The sequence below is a fragment of the Phycomyces blakesleeanus genome (genome assembly GCF_001638985.1).
Source record: "Phycomyces blakesleeanus NRRL 1555(-) unplaced genomic scaffold PHYBLscaffold_13, whole genome shotgun sequence".
Classification (NCBI taxonomy): domain Eukaryota; kingdom Fungi; phylum Mucoromycota; class Mucoromycetes; order Mucorales; family Phycomycetaceae; genus Phycomyces; species Phycomyces blakesleeanus.
The window spans coordinates 820,442-840,425 of NW_017265146.1; the positions used below are offsets into that span (position 1 = coordinate 820,442).

The following is a 19,984-nucleotide window of genomic DNA, read 5'->3' on the forward strand; positions in this document are numbered from 1 at the left end:
ATATAGAAACAAACATTAAAGGCTATGATATATAAGTTACAAGAATTTTTAGCACAATAAATACACTTCTTTAAATATATATAAAAAAGACCATGTCAAATAATTGTAGCTTTTATTTGGTTGAAGGGATAATAATAGAGAAAAGAAATGGTTTTGATCAATTTCTTATTACCATTATTATTATTATTTTGGAAAGCTATACAGGGAATCACCATTAATTTCATTACTAGACATGCGAATAAAGGCAAGACCATAAAGTATAATGAATTACAAAATACGGTATTCATTTATACTACCACATGTCAGTTCAACATATCCTTCGCAAATGTCCTTTTTCCAGTGATGAATGCGAGTTTGCCCTCGAATAAAATTCTTGGCTTCCTGTGAATCACAATCTTGCTTGAATTGAAACCCCAAGAAATGCCTAGTGACAGCATCACCATCGTATCCTGAGAGCCGTCTGATAAATGATCCATTGCGCGGTCCATCTTCACATACTTCATATCTGTGCAACCACGCTATATGGCTCACCAGACATCCTACATTGCCGTCTCTTGGATCTTTGCTTGTTGGCTGAGGGTAAGTTAACCGAGACAGTAAAAGGAGCTTGATAGTAGACTTTGTATTCAGAAAATTGTCAGATAAGTAGAATTCAACATGCTGGAGTTCTAATCTTTTAAAGTTGGTACATGACATGTTGATGTGTAAGGCTTTTGCTTTTTTAGCAATTACTCCACGAATTTGAATTTATGACAACGTCATGTATTGCAAGTCTCTGCATCTGAAGGATACACAGTTAAATACAAAAGATATTGTAGTAACGTATCTCAGCTCTATAGTGTGTAGTCCATGCTGTCTCCGCTGTCCACTTGCTGTTGAATTAATATATAGCCGTCCCTTGGAAAAACAGAATCTTCTCAATGCCGGGCAATTATCAAGTACGTCGTCTAAAGCAACAGATACACTACAGCGTCTGATTTCAAGATCCACCAAGATTGGACAATACGAAAACTTTGGTGTAAAAGTAGAATTGGTATAGGAAAAAGCATCTCCTGAAACTTCGGGTGTTTCAAGAGTTCTTGAGAAGGACTGTATAAGCTGTTGTATCATTCTCTCCCAAAAGCTTTCTATGCAATTGGCACCAATGCTGCGATAAGTTAATTTCTTGATAGGTGTATGCAATCGACAGAGAACATCCGAGAAAATAGCGTGTTCCCATTCCGTATAGCACTGCGAATAAAGGTCTATCGTTTCCAAGCACATAAATGCCTTTGTAATTGAACGGAGAAGCTATTTTTTTTCGTCAGTATATTCTGTTGCAGTTTGCTCATGTTCCGAATACCAGGTCGTACATCTCAAGGTACGTAGGTTTGGATATTTGAAGCTAAAATAGTACAGCCATATATGGTTCCAATCAATGATTGCGAGATCGAGTGTTGTTACGCCTGGTACTGAGATAGTTCTTGAAATTGGTGGTACTGCCTTTGGATGTATCTAAAGAAGGCTTAGGGATAATTTGATAGCTGACAGCTTTGGTAATAGGGTATGGAGGTGATTGAATTGGTGAAGTTTAAGCTGAATCTCATAATCCGGAAAACGTAGGCCAATATATAGCTTTTGGAGGTTAGGCATATGGCCCAATATTTCAAGAATTAGCGGAATAAACATTCTTTGAGTGGTTTGAGTAGGTTGAAGTACCAGACTGACCAGTGATGACAAACCAGATACGTATCTTGTAAAATCTGCATCGGCTGGATCAAAGCATATGACCTTAATATCAAGATGCTTCAAATTTCGAAAGGTTTGGAAAACCTGAAGCTTCTGCAATTTATTTATGGAAAATAGCTTATAAATATGTATGATTTCTGTTGTAAGATCATATGGTAGGAACCTGCTCGTCGAATTCTTTGCTGTAGTACATATTTCTTCAAGCTCTTCCATAAAATCAATTTGTAGAGTCTTCCAGACAGATTCTTGATATGGGATTTTCCATCTCTTGCAAGTCATCATACATGCTAGCTTGCCATCGTTAAATACATAACTTGCAATACGTGAAAGAATCTCGAAAGGCAGGTCTGATTCGGGCATGAAGTATATAATGTAAGAGAGTAAAGAAAAAGATAAAGAGATATGTTTGTTGCTTGGTAAAGAAAAAAAATAGTCCTTTTTTAATACAAAAGCAGCAGATCAACGAAGGCCTTCTGGTACAAATATTACTACATTTTAACGCAGAAGCTGCGGTTAACTAAGGGGTTTCTCAAGTATCTACAAACATTCATGGTTTTGACAGAATCTTGAGAAATCCCTACCAAGTAACTGAAAAGATACTAGCCGCAGCAACTTTACCTTTTTTTCTAATTTATTTATCTTATTCAGAAAAGTAGAACGAGGGTTTGATAGTTATATGTACTCATCTATTTAAAATGTACACATTAATTTCTTAAAGAGATGCTATTATCATATCATGTTTGGTATTAAATAATTTATATTAAGAAGGCTTTGTGTAAATATTGGCAGGATGAGCAGATAGAATAAATATACTATCAAACAGGTTGGATTACAGACATAAAAACATAGGTAAAGATAACCAAATGAAGCAATTGATATAGCATATATAGAGTATTTGAGCTCTTACGAAAAAAGAACTCCAGACTTGTGGATTTTACATTCTTTTAGATAGGATGGGCTAGATTAAGGTAATAAATCCATAAGAAAAATTAGGCAAATGGTTCGACATTATAGAACATATTTTTCTTTAGTGAGAGCAGCTCGAGATTACAGTTGATTACAATGGTGTATGTCTTTCATAAGATTAGAGAATGCTTATAATTATTTATTAAAAATTAAACTTTTAGGTAATGTTTCCTTGTATTTCAGTTTATTTTCGTTAATTTATTTCCATAAAGGTATACTACTCCTAACTCTTAATTGAGAAAGGCTCTTATTAGACTTAATCCTTGCTCATGAACTATTGGGACTATCGAAAACATTGGCTCTTTTAGGTAGGGTCTTTAAAAATTCAGAATAAAGTAACACTGTAATTTTATGGCTTATACATTGACCAATTGAGGGTATTGCCCCGTGTAAAGGTTGGTGTGAAAGAGGTGAAAAGAAAATTAATAATTTTGAATTATATTTCACCAGGAGCTGTCAAATGAATTTTGCCAAAAACTATTTTCATTAATCCAAAACAAAGGCACATTATATTTAGCTATGTGCCCGCATCTAAATTCTGCATAACCTCTACAAAGATCTTCCTTCCAATCTTCTTTATCAACCTGTCCATTGAAAGACCTCTCAACTTCAAAAGTATCCATCCTATCTTTAAGCTGAAAAGCTTCAAAATACTTAATAGCAACACACACTTCTTGTTCTGAAAGTTGTCTGATTTTTGTGACATGATCGAATGGGCAGTCCAATTCACAGTAGAGATGGTACCAAGACAGATACTCCAAGTGAGATTTCTGATTTTCATTTTCATCGAATTCTTCTTTTGCTTCAGCTAGCGTTTGATGACCAGCTAAGTGGGAAATCAATGTCAAGTTGATAGAAATATTATTGTTCATGTCTTCTTCGGACGAGTAGAATTTAACGTGGTCGAGCTGTAGTAACTCGAATTTTGTGTCAGTCATGTCAATGCACAGGCTTCCGGTCTCGTTCGAAATCGGTCCAAAAATCTGCGACTGGCTCAAGTTCATATATTGTAAAATTCTGCATCTAAAAGACATGTATTTGAAGACAGAGATACTTGCAACAATATTATCGAGCACCAAAAAATGAAGACCGTGTTGTGTTTCCTCTTTTTGAGCTTCTGGATCAATATACAGGTGTACATTGGAAAACTTGAGTCGTCTTAGGACCGGCCAATTATTCAGTAGATTATCCAATGCAATAGATACGCCACAATCACTGATCTCAACGCTCACCAAATGTGGACAGTAGATAAATTCTAGCTTTACAAAGTTTTCAATGTCAAAATATATATTCCCGGCAATAGAAATTTTCTCCAGTGTTGTTGAAAAGGATTGGGTAAACCGTTGAATGGTCATACCAAAATAGGCTGCATCAGAGTCACTGGATTTGATCTTGTACTTTATTTTTTTTATGGGCACATCTGACAGACAAAGGAGATTCCAGAATATAGAATGTGACCATTCTGTTGGTTCCTCAGTGTAAAAATCCACAGTTTCCAAGTACGGGAACACTTTTTTAATCGAACGGAGTAGTTCTATTCTAGCTTCATTATATGCTCGACGAGCTGAATTTCCAAATCTGTATACGCTTCTCCATATCAAATTCTGTATGTTTGGATACTTGTAGCAAAAGTAGTACAGCCACAGGTGATCCCAATGTCTGAGGTCTAGAGAAAGACTTGTTACACAGAGCGCTGGCAAAGTTAATGGAATCAATGGTATTTCATTTCGGCGCATGCGGTTGAGGTATAATTGAGCCTTAATATGTGTCAGCCTTGGCAATACAGTGTGCAGGGTATTATATTGCTCCAAACCAAACGTGACCGAACTAGTGAATATATCAGGAGAGATATCTATTGATTTGAGGTTGGGAATTTTTTGCAAGACCTTACAGACAAATCCAGTTGTTATTTCCCCAGGGTTTTGATCAATTTGAAGTTTTAAACTATTCACTGAATTCCATTGAGGACCATATTCTGTATTCTCTATCTGGCTTTCGGAATAAGTCAAGGGCCCAATATCGAGATGCTTTAAGTTTGGAAAGTTTTTGAAAAAGCGGGTCTGGTTCCAGTCACCCAAGGTTGTCTTTCCAGTAACACGTAGACTTTGAGTTATAAGATCATGTTCTATGAAATCCCCCGTTGGACTCTCAACAATAGCACATATTTTCTCAAGTGTATCCATAGAATTGACTTCAATATTCTCCCAAAGTGATTCTTGAAACGGATATCGCCATGCCTTGCAAGTGAGAATACAGGAAATCTTATCGTCTTTTAATAAGAGATTTGCGATTTTTGAGATAATTTCAAAAGGAAAGTCTGATGCCTGCATGTGAGTTGAGAGTAAAAAGTAGAGAGAAAGAGAAAGAAAGAAATACGTTAGTGGAGGTGTAACAAATAAAAGTTTGACTTACTCGAATGAGCTTGCAAATAAATAAATAAAAAATTGTGTAATACAAATATCATTTCACTTGGATTGAAAAGTAACTATGGAAACACAGACCGCAGTAAATTCGCCCATCTTCTAATTAATTCATTAATTTTATTTTGGAAAGCAAAGAAGGTACTGCTATCCTCTCATTTTTTTTTGCTAGCAAAGTCATTGAAATAAAGAGAATGAAATATGTATAGTATATAATTATACTTTTGGGGTATTTTATTTCTTACTATAGCTCTAAAGCATATATAGTAAAAAACAAGACCAAAATGATTTAGTTATTTTTTTAAAAAAAAAAAAAAAAACACACATATCAAAGTGCAATATTATATGTGAAATCCAACTATTTAATTTTCACTTGCCGACCTTTTTTTGCTACTTTATTTGTAGCACATAAAAAATAGACCGTTTAGTAAGATTTTTTTCTAAAGTAAGCTGTTAAGTCCGAAGTGATAAAATTTTGCTTTTTTGACTATACGACATTAGGAGAAATACAAGATTGAAACACCGCCGCATTTTTTTTTGTGTAGGAGAATTGCTAGCCTCACAAAAATGCCACGCTCCCAGGTGTTTTTAAATTACTAAAAACAGCTTAGACCATTTGAGTTCCAAAAATGCTCTACAATCTACAAAAAAGACTGGGCATTTGAAATTTAAATTAATTATTTTATTTTACTTTACTTTTTTGCTTTTTTATAAGCTTTCAATTAGTTTTTGATTTTTTATTATTATTTTATAACAAGTAATTGACCCTCTTATTCCAACTATAATTTTATTTAAATATTATACTGTATTGCAATTAAGGTATTTGGGATTGATTTTGGATTAGTATCTCAATTTTAGAAAAAATAGATACTGTGAGAGTGTTATCTATTAAAAAAAATAAAAAATATACGAGATGTTCGGAACTAATCTTGGGTTAGTATCTTAAGATTAGAAAAATTAGATACTGTGAGAGTGTTGTTTATTAAAGATAGAATAATATGTTTATATATATCAATCGATAAAGACGTTCTTTTTCTTACTATTCAATTTGCCTCTCTTAACATTTGTACTTCCGCTGTGCCACGTCTGGTACTCAAAATCCACCCACACACACACATAAATCCACACACGCACACATAAATATACCCAGGCACGCAAATCCACCCAGACAACATAAATTTACTCAAATATACACGTCTTTTTTGTGATGAATTTGTTTTTCCTTGTAATCTTCTCTTCCCTTAGTTTTTCCTCTCGTATGCTTTGAGGCCTTTGATATCCCCAGAATCGCCGATAATTATGGTGCGTGACTGTGTATGGACTAATAATAAAACATTGTCTTCTACAATATATATATATATATCATGGCTCTTCCCGCTACCCAACAGGAAACGACCCCACAAGGGTCACCACACTATGGAGACAACAACTTCCCTCCTCTATCACCTAACATACATCCATCAACCCAACCAAACGCCCCCACACATGCTTTACCTACTACCACTCCCATCACCTTTGCCTCCTTGGTCGACCCTGAAAAACAACGCTCCCTCACGCGCATAGAACGCGTACTTGGTTCAGATGACCCATATGCCATTCCTACGGAATGTCGGTTCGGTACTTCCCCCCACTCTGTTTTTTACGACCTGCCCCAATCTGATGACTCGTTCATGGCCGCCTTCTGGACAGCAATTCACGCCGCTTTCTCTGAGGAGGAAGCTTTTGCTGAAGTTACCTCTGTGCGCAACAACACACACATCGTCGAACTTTTACCTTGAATCTGACACCCTTTGCAATCGTGCATGTGCCGAACCCATTGTCGTCCAAGATTCCGTTATTCTCGCTCACCGTGCCATTTCGTCTTCTGTTATGATGATGAATCTCAACATCACCGGTCTTCCTCGCCTCTCCCGCCCCTGCCTTAACGAACTTATCCGTTCTTCCCTCTACTCTTTCGGCATCATCAAGGAGGTCGTTATTTACCTGGAGAACAGGTTCTTTACTGGATCTGGCTACGTGTACCTGGAACGCCCACCTAATCAGGATCGTGTTTACTCTCCCCTGGTTCACAAGATTCCCTGCGAAGGTTATGGTCATGTTTTCGGCACTTGGGCCAAGATGGGTCCCCATTGCAGATACTGTAAGGCCATGGGCCACGTTCTGGCTGACTGCCCCACCCGCCCAATCGAATCTCGCACTTGTCACGCCTGTCAAGCCGTCGGCCACCTTCAGGCAACCTGTCCCCGTATCAACAACCCTCATCCCAACAACAACACCAGTAACAAACGCATCCGTAAACAGCCCCGTCGTGAATCCCAGTCCACCCCCGCCCGTACACAAACTCTTCCCCCTGTCCTTCCCGCACTACCCAAGCGAAAGAAAAAGTCCGCTCCTCGTACACCGCCTGCTAATCAGTTTGACATCTTGGGCAAGTCTGCGGCCGAGATTGAGGCCGAACTTGCACAGCTATCCACTCATGACCCTTACCGATGAGTCCTCCGCGCAGCATTGAAAAACATTACCGACAAATCAAACCGTGACATTCCATACCAAGAATATGATCCTAACAAGGACAACTTGGCTATGGATACTCAAGACAGCGAAAACGGTGCTGAATCCGAATCCTCTAGCGACAGTGATAATGCTGACAACGACCAACATGGCTCACTTATGACAGGTATTGTCGTTCACCAAAATATTAACCCCCCTCAATGATCAATATAGGAACACTAAACTGTAGAGGGCTTGCAAAATTGCAAGACCCCCAAAGACGATCCTTATTTATTCGATACCTCCGCTCCCAACATCTCGACATACTCGCCCTCCAAGAAACCCATGCCACCACAGAAGCTCTTCAACAGACCTTCCAACATCAATTCCGTTCCTCATCTACATTATGGTCGCCCCATTGCGGCCTAGTCTCTCTTTCCCCCTTTCTAATGTTTACTGACCCCTTATTCACCATGTGTGGTCGCAGCATTACAGCTACTGTCACTCACTCCAACAATCTCTTCCCCCCCATCCGTATCTGCGTTGTATATGCCCCATCCACCCCAAGCCATAGACATAATTTTCTTACATCACTTCTCAACAACCCTCACTTTATCCCACCTCTCCCCTCCCGATTTATTCTTTTGGGTGACCTTAACTATAACTCTCTGCCCTCTACAACCACACCCACAACTCGCACCCCAAAGGCCCCACGTGAATGGCTTCAGTTTGTGCGATCTAATCTACATGACTGTGTCACTCCAACAGGTGCGTCCCCCCTCCCTACATTTCAAAGAGGATCTTTCTCTTCGTGCCTAGACTATATTTATGCTTCCCCCGATATCGCCCCATCCATAATGTCTTCCTCTGTAACATACATCCAACCTTTATGGTCGGATCACTATCTTGTGAAGGTGACATTTCGCTTTACTATGACCCAACAAATTGGCAAGGGACTTTGGCGTGCCAACCCACGCCTTGCTCTCAACCCTTCCTTTTGTGAGGAACTCGATAATCTTCTTTCATCTCTCTCTCCCCAGCTTCCCCACATAGGCTCTATACAAGACCAGTGGGACTGGATCAAATCCAAAATCGCCCAATTCGCCCTCGCTTTTTCTCGTCGTCCTCGCCGCACCCTTGCTGACCAAGAACGCAAACTACACGCCAAACGCAACCATCTCCTCCGCCAACATCCTGACCCTTCGACCATTCCGCAACTTCCTCACCTCGAACGTCAAATACAGTCTCTCCAAACCGAACAAGTCGAGATACTAGCTCTTCGTGCCGGTAAACACTGGCGAGAACAAGGTGAATGTTCTGCTGGTTATTTGAAACGAACTGTCACTACCCGTCAATCCCGTACCACCATCACCTCTCCCCGCCACCCTACCACCGACCACGTCTGCACTGACGCAACGGACATGACTGATGCTGCTGCAGCCTTTTATGAGGTTTTGTACACAGCTGATCCCATCCAACCGCCCGCAGTTTCAGATTTGCTAGACAACCTTCCCCCTGACCTTCGCCTCTCTGACTCCATCCATGATCAACTCACTGCCCCTTTCACAATAACCGACATCCGCGCTGGCACCACTCGCTCCCCTAAGTCCAGTAGCCCCGGCCCAGACGGCATACCCTATGAAATCCTCCGACTCCTCATCGACCATCCCATGTACACCAACCTCACTTCCGCCGTTTACAATAATGCCCTCCATCTTGGGGTATTCCCTACTTCCTGGCAATCGACATGTGTTATCCTTCTTCCCAAGAAAGGAGACCTGTCCTCTCTCAAGAACTGGAGACCCATAGCTCTCATTAATGCCGACGCCAAAGTATTCACCCGCCTTGTCAACGACCGCATGATTCCTGCAGCCAGCTCTCTTGTTTCCGCATACCAAACTGGATTTGTCCGTGGACGGTTTATTGCAGACAATGGAATCCTGACCAAAGCCATCATGGAAAATGCTCGACTCACCAATGCCTCTGACATAGGACTGTTACTTGATCAGGAGAAGGCCTATGATAGAGTTCATCCAGATTACCTGCGACAGGTTCTCACTCACTTTCACTTCCCCCAATCTCTCATCTCATCCATATGCTCCCTTTTTTTTCCACTAACATTACCGTCAATGTCAATGGCCATATTTCTCGCTCTCTCTCTCAATCTCGTGGTTTGCGTTATGGGGACCCTCTCTCTCCAGTCCTTTTCGACCTTGCCTTCGAACCACTCCTTTGCCGTCTCCTTCACGATCCTGAATTCCCTGGCTACACACCGTCCATCTCACCACCCACCGTTCCTTCCCCCACAGACCCTAACCCACGAATTCCGTCACCACTCCTCCCACCACAAGCCATCAAGTTCCTTGCCTACGCCGACGACCTCCTTGTGTTCCTCCCCAATCCTCCTAGTCTTTCCCGCCTCCAAGTCCACTTAAACACTTATGCCAACGCATCCCATGCCCGTATCAACATGCACAAAACACAAGCCCTGTCCCTGTCCGGTTGCCCTCTGTCGTCCTGGCAAGACATCCTACAACAGTTTCAAATTGTGGACTGTCATGATAAACGCTCTCCACTTCCACTCATTTACCTTGGCTTCCCACTTTACACATCCATCATACAACGCGACTCCTTCTGTTCCTCTCTTCTCACCAAAATCCAATCCGCCTGTCATATTCATCTCTCACGCTCTCTCTCAATCCGTGGCCGTGCCACCGTTCTAAACACTCTCATCCTCTCCAAACTATGGCATGTTCTTCGAGTGATATCTGTCCCTGTTGCCTTCATGTCCAAGATACGATCAGCCATGGGACAATTTCTTCAACATCGTATGTTCCCTCCAATCAAGCTTGCCACATTATGCCTCCCATCCATATCTGGTGGACTTGGGGTTCTCGATCCGATTATACAGCAATCTGCTCTACAACTTCGTTGGCTTCTCCCTCTTGTCCGTTCCCCGTTTGGTCGATCCGGTCTGGTCCTTCCTTGGTTGTCCTTCCTTCTTCGGTCCTTTTCTGGGATCCCGGATCCTCGTCTACCTTTACTTTCCCCTGATCTTCGTCCTCTACCTTTCCGCCATATTGACAGTGTTTTCAGAAACATATTTGCTGCCATTGATCTCCTGCCACACTCCTTTGACTCCGTTTCTATTAACCACCCCACATGCCTCTCCTTGCCTCTCCCCTCTATCTGCCTACCCTCCTCTCTCATACCACGGACTTGGCGGCATCTTCTCGTCACTGACGCTTTTGTCGTAGATGATTCATTGCAAGTACTTCGTCGTCGAACAAGACCCGAGCGTCCCCAATCCCCTCGCATCATCACTAAGTTCTTCCGTCAAGTCGACAACCATTCCGTTCTTTTACAACCTTTCTTCTTCCGCTCTCTTCTCCCACATTCCTTGCTTGATGGTCTCCTTCCTCCACCTTCCTCTCCCATTGTGTCGCATGTGGACCCCAGCCCCTTCCTCACCAGTATGTTTCCCATAATACCTCGCAAACCATTCTCACCCAAAACGTTCCGCACCCTTTGCACCCCGTCCCCAGACAACCCTGTCCCTCCTCTCCACACCCACCAATGGCGCACGTTCTGGTCCGCTCCCATCCACCATTCTGTCCGTTCTTTATGGTTCCGCGCTCTTCACAACAAGCTGTCGTGTCGCTCCGTTCTACACCAAACTGTCCCTACCATCTTTCCTGACGGGTCCTGCCCCATATGCGGTGACATCAAGGAATCTACATCTCACTTTCTGTTCACTTGTCCCCCAAAGTTCTCCGCCTGGACTATTTTTTGGTCAACCCATTTTGGCAACGTGCCCTCCACGCAAGACATTCATTCTGCTCTTTTTTCCTTCCGTCTCCCACCATCCCTCACTCCAGACATTCCCGCCGTTTCTCTTGTCAGCTGTATCCTCCTCGCAATCTGGCGCCATCACTGGTCCTTTGTGTTTGACGATGCTCCTTTCCTGAGTACATCAGTCCTTGTCACTGCTGCTTCTCTTGTCACCCGTTTTCATGCGGAACTATCCCTGCCTCTTTCAGACTAGCTACTCACTCATTTTACATATAATTTAAAAACCCAAAAACAGGATTGTGACTTCCTCTTCCTCTTAGAATTGTTAAGCTCAATAAAATTTCTGAGGCCCAGCCTCCTTACAAAAAAAAAAAAAAAAAAAAAAAAAAAAAACAATATATATATATGTACGTGTGTATGACTATTTTATGTTTATGTTATTGATATAGAAAATAATAAACCTAGTGAAGAGTAGAAACATGAATAATAAGCTTTTATTTTATTATTTTATATTTATCAAAATTGGATATAAGATTGTTCGAGAAAAGAAAAAAATCGGGTTCATCGGAAAAAAGCACCGTAACAAATGAGAGTAGTTGTTGGTGTTACTTGGTGTGTAATATATATATATATATCTTATAATGTATATAGATATCAAAAGTTATTCTTTTTTGATAGTTCTTTCGCGGGGCAAGGAAAAAAGGGATTAGTTCCGATGGTACTTTCAATAGTGCTATAGACATTTTCCAAAAAAAAGTAAAAATATCAGAAGAGTTTTGATGATATTAGTTGGAATAATATAAGATAGAACATTTCTTTTACACAATCTAAAAACAGAAGGCAAGGATTTGTATCACAACCGGGTTGGGTTCCTTTTTTCTCTTAGATGGCATTAACAACATAACAATTCAATTAATATATTTAACTGAATAAAATAATCTAAAACAGCAAGCCAATTCATCTAAACCGACGACTAATGTGTTTCATCCTATTTATTCAAACAGCAGAAAACAACATTTAGTTTAGTATTTACAAAAACTCTATCTCAAAAACCACAAGCCAAATCTTTCGTTGAAAGAAAGAAAGAAAAAGGCTTAATAAGAGTAGTGCTAGGCTTTTAGGCATTACAGAGCCTATCGTTTATATCATGTATCTCTATAAATAATAGTTCTCAGGTTGGTATTTCCTCTTTAGAGTACATTGGCAATGTAAAGCATGTTTGATTCCAATGAGCACATTGGAATCACAAATCATGATTCTGTATGGAATGTCCGTAAAACTGTATTAATATTACGCTTATTGTAGGTGAATTATAATCTCATTAGGAATCTACATGAATGTATATATGTATATATATGTACATTTCTTTAGACTCAAAAAAAGTATTAGGTAGAACGTTTATATGTGTGTATGTGTATGTGTATGTACTGCACATATATGCACATTATATACATATATAAATATAATTTATTTATTTTTTGTAGGGAGCGATTAGAGCTCAGGTTTTTATTGTGAGGATCACTAGCTAAAAAAAAAAAGGACGCACGTCACAAAATTTGTTTTTGGGTTTTTGATTTTTTTTGAGGTGTATATGTAAGAAGGAAAACTAAAGGTAGAGCTAAGTAGCAAGAGAACAGGCAAGGTCATCAAGAGATTTTTCAGCCTTAAATATGGCAACCAAGCGGGAAGCGGTAGATAGGACGGTGGAAGATACAAAAGGTGTATTGTCGAACACCGTGGACCAATGATGTCGCCAGATCGCCAGAAGGGCACAGCTAAAGAGAGAGGCGGCGTGAATATCAGAGGAGCGGGTATAGGGGAAAGACAGGTTGTAAAATGCATCATGGAGTATAGGAAGAGTAGGATGAGATCCAAAGACATCTTGCCAGAATGTAGACCAAACGTCAATTTTGAGGGGGCAGGAGAAGAGGAAATGGTCGGGTGTGTCTGTAGAGGCTTCACAAATGGGGCAAGAGTCGGTGGGGAAGGGGCCAGGAAGTATGCGATGCAACAGGGAGCGGGATGACAATTTGTGGTGCAGACCTCGGTACCAGATGTTGCGGACATGGTGGTGTATAGGAAGGTTCCAAAAGATTCGCCATTGTGAGCTGGACAGTGTAGACGACAGGGGAGGAGAAACAGAAGAGGAACAAAGAGAACGATACATACGAGGTTTCAGCTTGGACCACGGTATTCCAGGTAAAAGGCCGCAAACAAAAGGGCTAGCATTGATTGATGAACCTGAACGGGAAGGAATGGAAGGGTAATTGAGCTGAAGGATATGAGAAGGGAGGAAAGCGCGAACAAGGAAAGGTTGTAGCAAGATGTCGCGAGAGTCAACTCTCTTGAAAAACTTGCGCAATATGAGCGGGTTGCGTGGGAAATCAGCCGGCGCTCGACGGCAGAGAACGTCGAAAGAAGGGTCAACAAGAAAGGCATCTTCAACGCGGAGGTGTTGCCAGGAGGGAGGGAAGGAGGTAGTGCTTGTGGCTGGTAGGCATACTGAGCGGAGGGGAAGTGCTAAACACGTAGCAATGTTGGGGGCAAGGGAGGAGAAGTCGTGCGGGAGCCTATCAATAGCAGAGAATATGTTGCGGAAGCAACCTGCAAGGCCAGTCAGATCGGGGGGGCGAAGATCGTGGAAGAGAAGTGTCAATTGGGGGTCGGTGCCAGACGTATGATAACGTAAGAGAAAGGACAGCCAAGGAGGAACTAAGCCAGAGGTGGAGTGAGGAGAGAGACAGAGAGGACGTAACCAACGCAGCTGAAAAGCACCTTGTTGTATAGAAGGATCTAATACTCCAAGGCCGCCAGAACGAAGAGGGAGACAAAGAGTGGACAGCTTAATGGGAGGAAACATTCGGTGCTGCAAGAACTGACCCATGGCCGACTTCACTTTATCGAGAAACGACACAGGAACAGAGATCACGCGTAGGACATGCCAGAGACGGGAGAGAATGAGAGTATTGAGAACGGTGGCACGCCCCCGGATCGATAAGGATCGAGTGAGGTGTATGGCGCAGGAAGATTGTATGGTTGTTAACAATGAGGAACAAAAGGCATCGCGTTGGGCAATCGAACTGACAATAGGGAAGCCAAGGTAGCGGAGGGAGTCAGGACAGGAACGGTCGTGCCAGGATGTTATTTGGTGGGCCTGTAGGAACGTGATCCAGTGAGGAAGTGGTTGTCCCGAAAGCGATATGGCCTCCGTCTTGGCCATGTTGATCTTGGCATTGGAGGCCCGAGAGTAAGTGGCAAGATGTGTGTGGAGAGGAAAACAATGACATCGTCCGCATATGCAAGACATTTGACTGGAGGGGGGGCTGGAAGGATTGGCGAGATAGGTGGGAGAAACCCAGAAAATTCAGGGTCATGTTGGAGGCGGCGTAGAAGAGGCTCAAAGGCGAGATTGAAGAGAACGGGGGACAGAGGATCGCCCTGTCGGAGACCGCGGTGCTGAACAAGTTCTCGGGAGATATGACCGTTCACATTGACTCGTATTCGAGTAGAGAAGAATATGTTGCAAATACAATCGACGAGAGAGGAAGGGAAACGGAAATGGCGCAGGACTTGTCGCAGGTACGAGGGGTGTACACGATCGTAAGCCTTTTCTTGATCCAAGAGCAAGCCAATACTGGTGGATTGAGTGAGCCGGGCCTGTTCCATAATGGTCTTGACGAGCATGCCATTGTCAGCAATGAACCTTCCCCTCACAAACCCGGTTTGATATTGAGACACAATTGAGCTGGCAGCAGGAATCATACGGGCATTGAGTAGTCGAGTAAAGACCTTTGCATCAGTGTTAATCAAGGCAATAGGTCGCCAGTTCTTCAAAGATGTAAGGTCTCCTTTCTTCGGTAGCAAGGAGAGACAAGTAGATTGCCAAGAGGCAGGAAAAACTCCAGTGGTGAGAGCGTCATTGTAAAGCTTTTCCAAGATATGAGCACACGCGGGATGGTCAAAAAGGAGACGAAGGATTTCATAGGGTATCCCGTCGGGACTGGGACTGCTGGCGGAAGGAGACCGCTGCGCACCTTCTCGTATGTCTACGATGGAAAAGGAGGAAGTGAGTTTGTTTACAAGAGCGTCAGAGAGAACAATATGAGTCGGAAGATTATGTAGAAGGTCGTCTACAGCGGTTTGCTCAATGTCATCGGGGGAATACAAATCTTCATAAAATGCAGCCGCGGAATCGGTCATGATAGAAGGCTGTGTCGAAAGGACGTTGGTGAAGGGGTGGCGTAGGCCAGAGATCGTCTTACAGACTTGCCGTGTTTCAATCGTACGTTTCAAGTAACCGGCAGAGGTCTCACCCTGTTCCCGCCAGTGTTTTCCAGCGCGCAATGCCTGTGTTTCTACCTTTTCGTGTTGTATGTCCTGAATCTGTCGTTCCACAAAAGGAAGCTGGAAGTTAATGGAGGGGTTGAGTCGGTACTTTTGTATCAGGTGCGCGCGCTTGCTCTGCAACTGGGCTTCTATCGTAGTGAGGTTGCGGCGAAGGCGACGGCAATAAGAGCGGATAAAATGGATGACATCGGTTTTGAGACTATCCCACTGTTCTTGAACAGATAGAGATGTTGGTAGAGAGTGGACGAGGGAATGAATGTGTGAGTCAAGCTGGAGACAGAAATGCTGGTTGTAGGACAGACGTGGGTTGGCACGCCATAGGCCTTTCCCCAAGACAGTGCCTGAATCAAAGAGAAAAGATGCGGAAACTAGGAAATGGTCTGACCATTGCGGATGAATATAATCCACGGAAGACGAAATGCGGTGGGAAAACATATCGGAAGAGGAGAATATATAGTCCAAGGTGGAGGACGTTGTGCCGCGATGGAAGGTAGGCATAGGGGTAGAATCAGGCATAGTGACGCAGTCAAAGAGGTGGTCAGAGAGGAATTGGAGCCACGTATGAGGTGCAAGTCGGGGCCGAGGTGAACGAGTGTGATAGGAGTGATTAAAATCTCCCAGCAGGATGAAGCGTGAAGGATGAGTGGGCAATAATAAAGAGTTAGCAAGCAGGGCAGATAGGAATTTATACCGCTGTCCAACTGTAGCTGGGGCATATACCACACAGATCTGAAAAGGGGAAAAATTATTGTTGGCATGCTCAACTGTAGCAGATATACATCGGCCACAGACAGAGGTTAAAGGGTTGACAATAGAAATCATAGGAGTTAGGCACACTAAACCACAATGTTGGGACCAAACTGAGGAAGTAGTCCTAAACTGCATATTGAATGTGTTCTGTATATCCATAGAGGAAGCATGAGTTTCTTGCAGGGCGAGTATATCGACATGCTGAGAGCGTAGGTGGCGTATAAATAATGAGCGTAAGGTGGGGTTGGCCAATTTGGCCAGGCCTCGACAGTTTATCGTGGAGATTTTAATCATAAAGTAAGAGCTGGATTTGGAGGATCTTGTCCACCATCATTTTCACCATCCATGGGATCATCTTCCATTTGAGCGAAATACTTGGCGACCTCATCGATGTCATCGTCGCTGTAGTATTCCTCATCGTCGCTTTTCTTCGTCTCTTCGTTACCAAGTTCGCCATCACTGGTCTTAACCAATTGGACGTTGTCATCCATGCCAGTACTAGCCACTGCTTCTATCAGGAAGTCAGGATGGTTGGCGGGAAGAATACCCGGAATGGCGCCCGGGGCCGCGCGTGGTCTAGAAAGGGATTCAGTAGCCAATTGAGGTAGGGGTATGTTCTGCGGGGCGTGCTGTGAGCCGTAGATTGTTTCAGAGGGTAGAAGACCATGATACATCTGAGCGGCTGGGGGTGCAGGGGCATGGGTTGGGGAGCGAGCAGTTTTGCGAGGGCGTTTTGATTCGGCTTCCTCGTTTCGTGGGCATTGATGGGCAAGGTGACCAACCTTACCACAGCGGAAGCAGGTGCGGGTTTCTTTGGGTCGCTTGGTGCAAGCTTCTTTCTCGTGACCCATCTCTTTACAGAAAGTACAATGAGTACCCATACGTGCCCAAGTGGCAAGGAAAGTTGTAGTTTCATTATACTTGATCTCATGTTCCAAGTGACGCAGATGAAGATCAGGATTAGGTGGGCGTAGCATATGGATGGTGCCTGTGCCGTCGGGGTAGTTATATTTCAAATTCAAGGATATTTCCTGAACCTGTCCGTATATAGCAAGGCAGCGGCGAAGATTCTCGGCAAGTTCATCAAAATCCGCATATCCGTGAAGAGGAAGTCGAGACACACGTAAGCGCAAGAGCTTAAACGTCGAAGGAATGGCAGGAGAAGCGAAGACAGTACGTCCATTAAAAGGAAAGCCAACTTGGCATGCGCGCGAGCATACTTCTTGGTCTACTAGATGGAATTCAAAGGAGGTGCGGGAAGTACGAGAGGCATATGTGAGGCCGCGGCCAACACCCGATGGGAAAGCGGTGTTAATAGCCTCAAAGAACAAAGGACGGAGAGGGTTTCCCTCAGCAGGGACCTCGTAGAAAACAGAAAATGGAGAGGAGCCTTCTTTCCATATGCGTGGAGCGCCATTACCAGCGATGGAGCCGATGATGCGAGATGTACAAGAATTGTCTACAGACTTAACAGCCGCAGCTACGTAAGATGGAGACAATGGTGGTGAGCCAGTTGGTGTAGATGGAGTGTTGAGTGATGGCGTGGGTGAGCCAGGAGGTGGTGAGGGGTCCCTTGGTAGGGGTGGCGGAGTATTAGCGGGAAGAGCCATGTATATAAATATAAATATAAAGCGCATATTTAGAAGTAATGGTGAATTCAGGAAAAGACAGTCAAAAATAAGAGAATCAAAATAAAATAAAAAATAAAAATAAAATAAAATTGAACGATTGTCAAATTTAAATATATATATAATATATAAATATAAATATATAAAAATAAAATAAAATAATAAAAGAATAAGGAAAAAGGAAAAAGAAAAGTCAAAGAGAAAGATAAAGAAAGAAAAATAAAAGTGTATTATGGCCGACCAAGAAACTCATGCAAACAATGTTGCCCAAGCAGAACAACAACCTACACAATCTGTAGCTGTCGAAAATGCTTCAATTGAAGAAGGAAAGACTAATGATCAAGAGAATGACTCAATGAAAACTGTGTTCCATGACCGTGAACATTACAATGTCAAGCATCCTCTCCAGAACACATGGACTCTCTGGTTCGATAATCCTGGAAAGAAGGCCAATGTTACTTCATGGTCGCAGAACCTCAACGAAGTTGTTTCTGTTAGCACTGTTGAGGATTTCTGGGGGTAAGCTTGAAATAATGTACAGTGTCTGGTGTTATTATACATACACATACACATACATATACATATAAGATATTAAGAAACTTATGCAACTTTTATAGTGTGTACAACAACGTAGCTAAAGTGAACCACCTTGAGATCAGCTCAAACTATCATTTCTTCAAGAAGGGTGTTCGCCCAGAGTGGGAAGATCCTGCCAACTCCAAGGGTGGAATGTTCAGTATTCAGTTGCCCAGAAACCGTACTGGAGAGGGAGTTAATGAATATTGGCTGCAAATGGTAAATGTCTCCCCCAAGAAAACAAAACAAGTGGCATTGTATTGTTACAAAGGTTGTTTAAAGAAAGGAAGAAAGAGAAAGGAAGACTGATACAAATTCAAATATATGTGCATATGTGGGATAAATAGCTTTTGGCTGTGATTGGTGAGCAATACAAGTACGAGGATGAAATCTGTGGTGCGGTAGTATCGGTGCGAAAAGTTTTCTACCGAATTGCCTTGTGGATAAAGACATCAGACAACGGAGATATAGTAAAGACGATCGGGTAAGTCTGGTTTACAACAACAACCACAAAAAATAAGTGAATGTTTTATGGCTTGATTATCCAACGATTCTTATCACTATTTCTTGTCATTAAAATGTAGAACTCAAATTAAAGAGTTTTTGAGCGTTCCCAGCAACATAAAAGTTGAATTTACACCTCACGGAGATTCTGCAACAAAGAGCTCACCCAACAGGAGAATCATTTAATTCACGGGTTTTTTTTTTGAAGAAGACAAACTGTATATATATATATACATATACATACATACATATATAAAAAGTATTTCAAAGGAACAACTTGAAAACATAAAATATCCGTATAGTCTTTCTATTTTGGTATATATATATATAAAAACTACAGTGTTACAATGTAATAGTTTAAACTTCTATTGATGTGTATAAAAGAGAGGCTGTAAAAGACATAGAAACCTTTTTTTTTGTAATTAATAAAGCTGCAGTAATAGACATTATTATTATTATTTTGGGTTTTTAACAAGAAATTATTAGATTCTGAAGCTGTTTATAGTAATAGTGTTAATATACCTTCACATAGCCATAAGTGTTACCAAGCGAGCTAATAGTAAAGTATGAAAAATCACTATCCCCATAGGCTTTGACATATTATTTATAATACATATTATACGTAAATATTACTTTAATTAAAGTATTTGTCAAATAGAATAGTCAATTTGTATATGAACATATTTGAACGTTTTTTTCTTCTTCTCACAACGATAAGATGTATCATATAGCATCACTTTAAATATAAGTTCTAGAGAAGTTGTGCAGACTATATATAACTGC

General features: G+C 41.9%; 9 protein-coding genes across 9 annotated transcripts; 4 read left to right on the plus strand and 5 right to left on the minus strand.

The window, feature by feature from the left end:
* Window positions 1–267: 267 nt before the first annotated feature.
* PHYBLDRAFT_146686 (hypothetical protein) lies at window positions 268–696 on the minus strand (the record flags this gene model as incomplete). Its single annotated transcript, XM_018431707.1, has 1 exon — window positions 268–696. One exon carries the CDS (start codon window positions 694–696, stop codon window positions 268–270), a length of 429 nt encoding a protein of 142 aa, XP_018290535.1.
* Window positions 697–833: 137 nt separating this feature from the next.
* Window positions 834–2,088, minus strand: PHYBLDRAFT_146687 (hypothetical protein; the record flags this gene model as incomplete). Its single annotated transcript, XM_018431708.1, has 4 exons — window positions 834–872; window positions 943–1,244; window positions 1,353–1,462; window positions 1,529–2,088. The coding sequence occupies 4 exons, from the start codon at window positions 2,086–2,088 to the stop codon at window positions 834–836; spliced, it is 1,011 nt and encodes a 336-aa protein (XP_018290536.1).
* Window positions 2,089–3,137: 1,049 nt separating this feature from the next.
* Window positions 3,138–5,024, minus strand: PHYBLDRAFT_169625 (hypothetical protein; the record flags this gene model as incomplete). Its single annotated transcript, XM_018436119.1, has 1 exon — window positions 3,138–5,024. The coding sequence occupies one exon, from the start codon at window positions 5,022–5,024 to the stop codon at window positions 3,138–3,140; it is 1,887 nt and encodes a 628-aa protein (XP_018290537.1).
* Window positions 5,025–6,478: 1,454 nt separating this feature from the next.
* Window positions 6,479–6,892, plus strand: PHYBLDRAFT_146689 (hypothetical protein; the record flags this gene model as incomplete). The annotated part of the gene is made up of 1 exon (XM_018431709.1): window positions 6,479–6,892. One exon carries the CDS (start codon window positions 6,479–6,481, stop codon window positions 6,890–6,892), a length of 414 nt encoding a protein of 137 aa, XP_018290538.1.
* Window positions 6,893–6,983: 91 nt separating this feature from the next.
* PHYBLDRAFT_146690 (CCHC-type zinc finger transcription factor) lies at window positions 6,984–7,607 on the plus strand (the record flags this gene model as incomplete). Its single annotated transcript, XM_018431710.1, has 1 exon — window positions 6,984–7,607. The coding sequence occupies one exon, from the start codon at window positions 6,984–6,986 to the stop codon at window positions 7,605–7,607; it is 624 nt and encodes a 207-aa protein (XP_018290539.1).
* Window positions 7,608–10,939: 3,332 nt separating this feature from the next.
* Window positions 10,940–11,759, plus strand: PHYBLDRAFT_159161 (hypothetical protein; the record flags this gene model as incomplete). Its single annotated transcript, XM_018433927.1, has 1 exon — window positions 10,940–11,759. A coding segment is annotated over exon 1 (541 nt), but the record flags the coding sequence as incomplete, so codon positions are not given.
* Window positions 11,760–12,866: 1,107 nt separating this feature from the next.
* Window positions 12,867–16,652, minus strand: PHYBLDRAFT_187411 (hypothetical protein; the record flags this gene model as incomplete). Its single annotated transcript, XM_018439379.1, has 2 exons — window positions 12,867–14,476; window positions 15,865–16,652. The coding sequence occupies 2 exons, from the start codon at window positions 16,650–16,652 to the stop codon at window positions 13,015–13,017; spliced, it is 2,250 nt and encodes a 749-aa protein (XP_018290541.1). The 3' UTR covers window positions 12,867–13,014.
* Window positions 16,653–16,783: 131 nt separating this feature from the next.
* PHYBLDRAFT_169629 (CCHC-type zinc finger transcription factor) lies at window positions 16,784–18,103 on the minus strand (the record flags this gene model as incomplete). Its single annotated transcript, XM_018436120.1, has 1 exon — window positions 16,784–18,103. One exon carries the CDS (start codon window positions 18,101–18,103, stop codon window positions 16,784–16,786), a length of 1,320 nt encoding a protein of 439 aa, XP_018290542.1.
* Window positions 18,104–18,227: 124 nt separating this feature from the next.
* On the plus strand, window positions 18,228–19,658 carry PHYBLDRAFT_181854 (hypothetical protein). Its single transcript, XM_018438532.1, has 4 exons — window positions 18,228–18,640; window positions 18,739–18,916; window positions 19,045–19,181; window positions 19,282–19,658. Exons 1-4 carry the CDS (start codon window positions 18,354–18,356, stop codon window positions 19,385–19,387), a joined length of 708 nt encoding a protein of 235 aa, XP_018290543.1. The 5' UTR covers window positions 18,228–18,353; the 3' UTR covers window positions 19,388–19,658.
* Window positions 19,659–19,984: the final 326 nt, after the last annotated feature.